The following is a 10,879-nucleotide window of genomic DNA, read 5'->3' on the forward strand; positions in this document are numbered from 1 at the left end:
AATATGCATTATGGAAGCATTATTTCCTGCAAGTTTTATTTTATTTATTTATTATTTATTTATTTATTATTTTTCAAAACTGGCTTTGTAAATACAGTGAATTAATCCACTTCTTCTGACTGAAATAATAAAAAATTTCACGAAGACGGTCTAAAAGATTTGTCATGTGATGGAGAGATATAGTTTCTACAGTTGTTCATCAATTTCTGAATCAATGAGATATCAATCTTCTGGAGGGAAAACTTATTTTGGTACATCATACTTTTCCTCTAGGAGAAATTCTATTTGGTTCGAAAATTTGGAATCGCTTTTGTATTCATTTAACTTATAATTTCCACCATTTCTTACATTTTGACTTGAGTTTTTCTACAGGGCTATCGAAACATTGCTCTTTATCTGTTTTATATCTCATTGAAGCTTTTTCTACGTCGAATCCTAGCCCTTATACCCGGATCAATTTGAATTTTTCGTACATCCATTTTAATTTTCTTCAATAGTTGCCTTGCAAAAGCTTGATACTGCCTTCACGTCTATTTCTTTCTCTTCCTCATCGCTTTCCTCAGAAATATCTTATTACACAAATGCTAAGACGATTTTGTTTCTGTAATTTCGACAGAAGTTTGCATGCAACAGTCGCTGAAAGGAAAATTTCTATTGAACAACGAAATCTAGACATTTTGCCTGCTGAAATAATTATGTTTGTGTAATAATTTTATTTTATTTGCTTTTTCTTCGTTTTTCCGTCATTTTTTAGTCTTTGCTCAACTGCAACTTTGATTTATTGTAAGAATTTTTTTCATTTACAATTAATTCATCTCACTGCACTAGGTTTGATTTTATATATTGCAGTAAAAGCCCAGCGTTTTTAAAATTTTAATCAGTGGCTCCTAGGTACTTTTTTAAATTGATCAAACCCCTAAATTTTTGTCGGAAAATGATGTGCTCTGCTCTCTCTGATACACCTTGTTAAAATTTGTCAGAACTCCCTGTCATGAAAGGTTTCATTTAAAAACCTTCTCTCTTGTCAAACATAATTCTCAGTTTTTGGACCTTGTAATGGTCCTCACCCATTTCAATTTATTATCCCTAAATATTTTTAACAATGCTCTTTATGTGGGTATTCTAAATTGCCAACCCTAATATGGTAATCAAAGAAAGGTAAATCATGTAGTTTATAGAGTTTGATTCCTTTCAATTTCACCGTGAATGAAATTCGAAGTATTAGGTACCCTATTTGCGTATCGTTAAGAAAACTAGTCATATTATCATCGAGAGTTCCAAAAAAAGACTTATGTGCAATAGTGCAAGACTAGTAACATATGACATATACGGACGCTAATGGAATAAAAGAAATTACAGCGGCAGGATCAAAACGGGAAATGGGGATCACTCACAGGAACCTTTGAAGGCTGCATTAGACCCTACAGTCCCTTAGGAGTTTTTAATCTTCCTATAGATAATACACTTCTGCCTGATACAATTCTTGCTGCAACATGGTTTAGCAATCCAATCATATCAGCAAAAATGTTAAAAGAAAAACTTTCTATGCGATCAAGGTCATCCAAGAGGCTATTTCAATTTTAATGCTTTGTTATGCAGGGTTTCTTGTTGAAAATTATCCCATTTCCTGCTTCCATACAACTGAATGTAACCCAAATTTCCGCTTAATGGATAAGTTCTTTCCAAAGAGGCCCAATGGAGGCATGACTGGTTTGCTTCACGCTATCCAATTATTATCGGCACTTCAAGTTATTTCAAATAGTTTTTCATTATGAGTTGACTAACGAATATCTACCGAATCCTGCATCTCAATGTGTCATTTGCCTTCTTTTTTTTCAGTTTTTTTGCCACTAGTAGTATTTAATGTGAAACATCCATGATCGAATGTTTTTATCTGCTCCTAATTTTTAGCACTTTTATCGTGAAAGCGCGGAAGGATTAAAATTCATTGATTTTGAATCATTTAGTTCTGTAGAATATTGTTAGAGTAATTTTCATAATTTAAGAGAGTGAAAGCAATGAATTATATTAGATAGTGTAAAAAGTTGATTATTAAATGTTATAGAAATTTTATGTCAATTGATAAGGTTGGTGGATGGAAGAGAAATTATTGTAAAACAATTCGTTCGTTCTTTTTTTCATTTTTTCTCGAACAGTATTGGTGTACAGTTTAATTTCTAAAACCTTGCAGCGTATGTTTATGTTTGATACATCTTTAATTTTATAGCCTGTTTTCCTTTCATTGTTCTCCTTCCGTTTCTAAGTTACTGGGAAGTAGAGCTGTGCGAACCTTGAATTTTGAATCTGATTTGAACCCTCGAAGAGGTGCCTGAGCGAAACATTTTCTTTTTACATAAAAGTTGATAATTTGTCCAAATTTTTTAAATTTAAAATATATGATTTACTAATGTGTTTTCAAACAACGACCCTGCTCACCATAACACGATCAGTGACTGGTGTGAACTGTCACTTGTGATACCCTTGAATACGAGTAGATTAGATTTCATGTGAAAAAAATTATTCAGGCAAATTCCCAGTAGCCAGGAAAAGATTGTGGTATGAATGTGGCTAATGCGGATTGGATATTTCTGCCTTTGTTGCAATCATTTGTAAAATTTTAAAGCTTACAAACTAAATCCGTGAAATCGAACCTACTTGGAACTGTACCTTAATTCAAGTCTCTCAAAGGAGGTTCACACAGCTCTTCCGGAAAGATGTAATTTATTCTGTTGAGAAATAATGAACTGGTGCTTTTCTTCAATTTTCAAGCATCTGCTTGATGCTTTTTCAATTCTAAAGGAATTCCTCTCGGTTGCATTGTTTTTTAATTTTTAACAGTTCCTTAACTAGTAATCAACGCAGTACCTAACTTTTTCCAATACCTGCGTCTTCTATATCAGATAGTCTTCTGTAATCACACCTTGTCCAGTTCAACTTTTGCAACTAGTTAGCTTGCTCGTTTCTGTTCGATTTTTTTTCTTTTTCTTTTGCATTCCTTGAATTTTTCAAGTCTAAACTCACAGTATCCGAACTTTTTGCAGGGATTATCAATGGCATTTAAATCAAGTGTGTGCTAACAAGATTTTATTATCTCTGTGAGTCCAATTTTTCATCCCAATCGACCAGATTTCCCCCAACTTCTCTTGTGCGTGTGCACACTGGACATTTTAATTTCAAATCTAAATAGAAAGATATTGCACGTATTTGATGATTCAGCTGTTCCTTGTAAATTTAACTTTTTTTTTATCAAGCTCTTGTTTTTATATAAGTCTCCTCTTCAAACGCAAATCTTTATATTCCTTTTATCATATCTCTTTTTTTACAATTGATTTCCCCTATAGCAGGACACAAGGACTATGTAATTGTAATATTTTCAATAATTTTATTTCATTTTTTTCATGTATCTTTTGTGGAATATAAAGACTTAAAAAATGCACACATATTTTAAGTATTCAACTTAAAATTGGTCTACAGCGCTAGTCATAAAATCGTGTTTTGATGGTTATGACTTGGAGGTTAACAGAAAGTAGTGAGATCTGTTCCGACACGACAATACTATCACAGATTTCATTGCTTAAAAACTCAGTGATGAATGTCATCTACCATAGTAGTGCATAACATGGTTTTTTCACTTCGGTTTTATCAATGACAAGCATGCAGTAACCATCAAATGCGTCCATCTATGATGGCAAAAATCAAAAGGGAAGAAGCTGTGGCATCAATCACCATGTTTTAAAAGGGCAATTAATATTGAATTTAAATAATTGGTGTTGGAACAAATCTTATTATTTTGTGCTAATCTATAGAATGATTTTATGTCCAGCGCAAATAACCCATTCTCAGAATAGAATGTTCATGTGGAATAGCCAAATTATGTAATTAAAGTTAGAATTTTGTAGTCCTGGCTTCATACTTTAAACTGTTTTTGCTTGATGACAGTTAGGGCAGGACAAGGTAAGACTTCCACAGCAAACAAAGCCTCTGTTCCTCTAGCTCCATTTCCAGAAAATAATCAGTAGGCCTTTGTTTTTTTTTTTCCAATCAGGTTTTCGCTCCAACTCAACATATATTTTTGTCTCCAGCACAAGAGAACATATCTCGTCAGTACTACTCTAGTATTTTTACGAACTTTTAATTTTTTCTTGGAAGAGCCATTGCATGAATTTTTCTGAAAATTTTTGTGTCTTCTCTTGTAAGTGTGGATAAAAATCACTGAAAGTTTCAGGCAAATTATTGTGAAGGTTCGCCTATAAAAAAATAAAGCATCAGTAAGGAATACGGAAATAGCGCAATGGAGATACATTCTTTGGTGCAAAAGGCAATGATGTGTGATTTAAGACGCAAGAGTTGAGGCAAAAGTTGATCTCAAGTATGTCTTGGTCTTTTGCAACGTGATTGAAGCAAGAATATCAGCAGTACAAGAATAATAATATCTATACATGTATTGTTATGCAAACACTCTTTTCTGATAGCATTCTTAGTCTTAAATTTTTTTCTTACTTATCCTCTTTTTTTATTGTCACTATTTGTCTTGAGTAATGCAAAAGCAGAGGATATGAGAATCAATATTAGTGATTTGATCATGAGACTTTATTCTTTTAACATAATTAAATGGGGTGAAAAATATTTACTAGGAAAAAGAAATTAGCACGAAATAAAATGTAAAAATTGTACCATTCCAAGAGCTAATTAGTTATAAGCGGATCAACATTATAAATTTTACATTCAGATCTATCTGTTAAATATGTACAAGTAAGTAAATCCTTTATTTGTCTGTTTTATAATTTTTTAATTTTATTCTTAGTTTTATATGTTTTATATTACATTTTTTTCTCATATTTGTTAATATCTAGTTTCCCCCCTCATTGTAACCAAATACATTGTATTGCACTGACTTTTACGGTTAAGCCTCCGTTGTAGCTAAAATTATAATGATGAAAAAAAGTAATACTTTTTTGTATGTTTAGCTGATTATAATTCAACTACATTACACTCTGTTTTGTTTATAAAAATGCTTTCTCATTTTACGCTTTTCTGAATTCATTTGGTAGTTAGCTCCTTCATTTTTGTGTGAACTCCTGAGAGCTAATGGTTGAAATAGATAGATAAAACGGTAGACAAATAAAAAAAATGGAAAATGGAGTGATCCTAATAGTGGAAGCAGGTGTTTGCAATATACCAAGAAGATAAATAATATACCAACTAATGGCAACTGATGAGAGACCATATAGTTAGTCCATCACTTTCCCTCTGTACTGTTTAACAATCGCCCGTTTCAACCAATAGGATTCCTCCATTTTCTCTTCGTCTTCTTTATATGGCGCCTTGTCCATTAAAATCAACAATTAGCCTCCTGGGAGTTGAACAGATTCATCCTTTTTGATGAAAGTCGACTAAAAGCACCCAAATGAGTACCCTTCATAGGAAACTGCTCTGGTTTTTTAACAAATCTTTTCGTGTTTAATCTCCTCACCGGCCTGAACAAGAGCCTCCGATTTGTTTGCATTTATTGATCTTTTTTAGGGTTGTGAAAAAACTTGAACCGCTTAACTTTTTTCAACATAATCAAATTGCTTCTTACAAAGGTTTTAGCTTAATTTAGGTAAGGGAAGCGACTCACTGAAAGTCTGTAAAGTCATTCATTCCTCTGTCTACACAAAGTAATTGCAGTAGGTTTTTTTTCTTTTTTTTCTTTTTAAATCAAATTCAGTCAATTATTGGATAAAAATTACATAAAAAACAAAGAGCGGCCTGATTAGTGAAGTGCAATACGTCTTTATAATTAAAGTGTGCTTGGTAGTCAGCTCAGTTTTTAAAGGAGAGCATTTACTTCAAATAGTTGGCAACCTTTTTTTTTAGAATATACTTTTACAGAAGAGGAAAATAAAAAATTAGAATTTACTTTTACAGAAGAGGAAAATAAAGAATTAGAATTTACTTTTACAGAAGAGGGAAATAAAACATTAAAATTTACTTTTACGGCAGAGGAAAATAAAAAATTGAGAAGGAATAATTAAAGATAATGTAGTCATCTACTTATTTATAGTTGTTTGTAGGCCAACAATTAATTCATTTTTTTTCATTTTTTGCCCTAGTAGCACATCTTCTAAAATAACCCGAAAAAAATGTAAAAGTGTAAATTATGAGTTTGAAAGTTGTATATAAAAAAGCTTGTAAAGCTGTAGTAAATAGAGTTCAATAATTTTTTGCAAACAATTTTTGATCAAAGTGGTAAAGAGAGATAATTTTCATTTTCTCTCTCATATTTCGTTTGAGTCTATTTTACTACTGTTTTTTTTTTTTTTTTTACAATTTTTTGTTTTGTACATTTTATGACATGTGCTACTAGTGTTCAGTGGATTAAAATGATAACCTAAGCTTGGAAAATAAATTTAAATCTTGCTTGTAATCATTCGTTGATCATATGAACCAATCAACAAGTTGAGGATTCACCAATCAAATTTTGTGCCACACATCCTTGAGCATGATCTTTTTTTCCCTAAAAAAATCTTTGAACTTAAATTTTTCTCTACTGCATCGTCAAAAAGGAGCTCAATGAGTCTGAGTGAAAGCTAATTATTCTTAATGTGTGTGTATGTACTTTTTTGATGGTGTGTACTGTGGGCAAATAATATGAAGAATCACGGCAGATAGCTCCTGGATACATTGTTCAGGCGATGTTGTTAGCCTAGAGAGCTCGTTTGTCAGAATCTTTTCTTTGTCTTCTGGTATTTGCGACAGTCGTGCAGTTGTCAAGATTATTGCAGCTCCTTTGATCAGTCCATTGCATTCTACTGAGCTGAAACTTAGCCTGGAACAACATATGTGTGGTTGTGTATTACTGAATTCAATTATTTAAAAAGAGTGTAGACTCTTCTATAATTACAGAATTCAGTTCAAAAACTTTCACTCTACAGCATTCCTTGTACATTTCAATATTTTTATTGCATTGTGCTACTTGAGTAGTTTACATGACAACATGTCTGGTACAAACGACTATATTGTAACTTGAAACATCATTACTGATTTTTTAAAATTGTGATAGGTCACGTGAATTCCTTTTTCGTTAAAATGAATTCATTTATAAAGAAAGAAAAAGACAGTCATAAATTCTACAGTTGATACTATTTGATCTGTGCTCACCTATCTGCATGTGATCTATCCCATAGTGCTGTCAGTTTGTGAAAAAAATGTGTGTATATTTCTTGATGATTCAGATACACAACCTCACACATTTGGTAACATTTTTGAAGTATGTGATTGTATTCAGCAGAACCATACATGTGCTTGTACAATCCCAAAATAAGAGCATCAACAAAAGTTATGATTGTTGCCCCTCCGATCTAAAATCATCCATACAAAAATTTTAGAATGTTTGCATATTATTTTCAGAAAGGATTGAAAAAACTTTTACAGTCCACGTCGAATCAGTTTTAGACTGCAACAGAAGATGGTGAGACGTCAGTTCAGCATTGAAAGTAATTGCAATAATTAAGATGGCGGATTTTCTGTCGCAAAAAAAGCGTTCTGCCGCGCGTTTCTGAGCACAGCGTTTTCTGTCTAAAAAAGTGTTAGCTTAATTGGCATATAGACTCCATGCGAAATTCATTCAGAGCTATTGAGTGAAAATTCTCAGTAATTTTTTTCTGTTGGACTTGACCAACCAGCGCTTCAATCCAAATGGATTTTGGCAAAAATTTATTCCAATTTTGATTATTTCACATCGCAAGTATTTTAAGAAATCTTTTTTGAAACAGCATTCCAAAATGTATTAACCTTATATTTTCTATTAAATCATTGATTGCTCATGCCGGGATAAATGTAGGATAGAGATGCAAGAAGTGGGTCTTTCTCATCATAAAAACCTCTTTTCCCTCACAATTTTTGACGTAATTACTTTTACCTCCTTTTTTACATTTTTTTTCCCCCCCTCACTAACAAATTGCCATAATTTTCACACTGACAAGAGCCAGCTTTCCTTAAGACCAACTTTATGGCCTTTCCATTTTTTAAAGTTATGAAAGGGGGCCCTTCTACCAGCCCTTACAGCCCAGTCCGCGCATGCTCATGAAATTTCTCCACCCCTAAATAAAAATATTCCACCAAAAATCAAACAAATGAATATCCTACCTGAAAATTCAAAGTTCTAAACACTCTCATTTCAGATTTATTAATGTCTTGTAATGAAAATGCTGCATCCTCTTTTATAAATTCATAGATCATTCTTGAGCTCAAAATCTGTAAAATTTTAATAATTGGCATCTTTGATTGCTTAGTCAGTCAGTTACACGTATATAGTCAAAGAATGAAAATTGGTAGCTAAATGTACTCTTTAAGTTTCCTCCTATGAAAGTACTCAAAAAAATGTAGGTATATCGACAGTGAATCTCGGTTTGCAATGTTGCATACTTCCTGTCATTGTTTATTTTTTAAATGGAAAATTACGCAATGTCAATTCTTCAAAACTTGCGTTATCTTTCTTTTCAATGCAGGAATGCTGTTGATTTGCTTTCCTTGAAAAAAATAAAATGAGAGGGGGGATTTTTAAACAGAGCAAACAAGATATATGTTCGGTGGTTTCACTGTCGACATACTTGGTACAAACCAAGGTCTCTGCATCGAGAATTTGTGAAATTAGAGGAAAAGACATTATGAAGTGATGAGTAATGGGAAGTAAAAAATGAAAGAATTACCTTTCCATGATCTTTTACTGAAGTGTGAAATATTTACCTTAGAGTCAGTTGAGTTTTCTGGGATGAATTTTGAAGCAATTTGTAAGCAAGAAAATATACGGAGTTCTAACTGAGAGCAAATTTTTGCCTCTACTTTTTCCCATCGTTTCAGACTGCGTGGAGTTAAGGATCCAAGAACTTCTGAGTAAAGGTCTTTAAATTGATTTCGAATGAACCTACATAGAATGAAAAGTCAGCATGAGAAGCACTGTTGCACCATGGCATTTCGCTTGATCAAGAGTTAGGAGGCAATTTTGGCTCAAAATAGCAGGTCAAGGGCACTCGGAAACCTGATAAATTGATCCTTCAAGATTTGAGGATGGAACAAGAATTTGAAACCACCATTTTTCATTTACTTCTTTTTTTAATTTCTTGTAGCTCTAAAGGCCTATGTGGGATGTAGCATTAAATCCTCTGGTGTTTGATTGCTTCTGTAATGATGAATTTGACTTACTTATCTTAATATTTTTAGATCCGTTGCCCTGCGGTAATGTAGTAACTGGGTTTCCCCATAAATTAAGATCCCAGACGAAAGAATTGAGTTGATTTTCAAAGGCTTCAATTTTATCTGATGGATGTACGGTATATCTTCCCTCGTCCAAAACACTATTACACAATGTTCTTGCGCCCTGATCAATGATCACAATAAAACCTGGCCGTTCCTTCTCTCCTAATAACTCCTGCTGCAATTTTTTACAGATTGAGTTATACTGTATGAGGCTTCATTAAATGATCAATTTTTAAGGAACGGTTACATACAATAATACACACCTGTCAAATAGATCCACAGCCAAGAATTTAACTTCCAAAGGCAGCTCAAGTGCTTTACTTGTTATAAAGATGAACTCTACCAAAGGAGTTGGTACAACTTGATGAGTCGCCAGGTTTTTTGAATTCCGTTCAGTGTGATTATAATCCACTTGTAACTTTTTCAGCCATTGCACCAGTGAGCCCTCTGGAAGATAAATTAAAAAGAAAAAATAACAGACTGAGATTTAATTTACAAATATAAAGTGCTTAAAATTTTCTCCAAAATATTTTAATGACAGGTTCTTTAGTGGCCCGACTCAAATACTTCAAAATACAGCTATCGGATGGGCAGGTAAGTCTGTACTCATATTAACTGAAGATAAAATTAAATTTATTTATTTTTTTGGAAAATTACTCGAAGAGATTTTGTACAAACGAAGTAAGAATTTTCAAGTATTCAACGAATTATTCAATTCTTTGTCATTTGTCAGCACTGTCCCTGAGAAAAAGAACACATAAAATTTGAATGAAAAATGCTCAAAATGTGTTGCCTTTTTGGCAATGCAACTGCTCTTTGTCATATGAGTGTGTGTATCATTGCGGTATTGCAAGAAAACGATAACAGCACAATTTTGGCAACACATTAGGTACATGAGTTGGACGTATTTCTACCAAACAGACCTATGCAGGTGAGGAATATGGGGTGTGCTCGTCGAAGCTGCATAAGAAGCAATGTAAAATTGGGCGTGATTCCTTTTGAAGAATTGGAAAAGCGGGATATTACATTCTATCAAACAGACCTATGTGCCATCTGAATGCGGCAGTCATGAGCCGCGGGCATGGCACGAGAGCGTTGTGAACAGGGCTCATGAGTTAATGCCCCCCCCCCCCCCCCCCCCGACGGAGATCGCGCCTCTGCCCGCGGGCTCGATCATTCCCGCTGACGTCACTGGCGCTTTTTTTTTATTCCCATTCACTCTTACGCAAAGAGAACTATCGAGCACACCCCATATTTCTCACCTCCACATAGGTCTGTTTGATAGAAACACGTCCAATTTTGGCAACATTACATGAGTTGTCATGTATATGTATAGGTAAGTATGCTGCTTGTAGGAGAGAATAGCTCATAAGAAAAAAAATAAGATTCACGCACCTAAATTGAATGGTGGCAAAGGAGTCACTTTTTCATCCATAGAGCTCATGTTTCTTGCGATGTTTTTGAGATAAAACAATAGATCTCAATAATTATAATCACCCTCTTTTCGCTAAATACACCAATCGCGAAAGTCGCAAATTTTCCGTTACTCCGTCAATTCAAAAATCGTGGGTAATTTTTGAATTTTTGTTTGTTTTGATTTTATGGCGAGCCATCGATGACGGTGGGGCTCACTTTATCA

The 10,879-nt window shown here is 33.5% G+C and overlaps 1 protein-coding gene across 1 annotated transcript; it reads right to left on the minus strand.

Annotated features, from left to right (window-relative positions):
- Nucleotides 1-5,229: 5,229 nt before the first annotated feature.
- Nucleotides 5,230-10,875, minus strand: LOC109039340 (cyclin N-terminal domain-containing protein 1). Its single transcript, XM_019054776.2, has 6 exons — nucleotides 10,636-10,875; nucleotides 9,504-9,687; nucleotides 8,731-8,908; nucleotides 8,131-8,238; nucleotides 7,144-7,343; nucleotides 5,230-6,811 (listed from the first exon to the last, which is right to left on the minus strand). Exons 1-6 carry the CDS (start codon nucleotides 10,682-10,684, stop codon nucleotides 6,583-6,585), a joined length of 948 nt encoding a protein of 315 aa, XP_018910321.2. The 5' UTR covers nucleotides 10,685-10,875; the 3' UTR covers nucleotides 5,230-6,582.
- Nucleotides 10,876-10,879: the final 4 nt, after the last annotated feature.

Source organism: Bemisia tabaci, chromosome 7 (genome assembly GCF_918797505.1).
Source record: "Bemisia tabaci chromosome 7, PGI_BMITA_v3".
Classification (NCBI taxonomy): Eukaryota; Metazoa; Arthropoda; class Insecta; order Hemiptera; family Aleyrodidae; genus Bemisia; species Bemisia tabaci.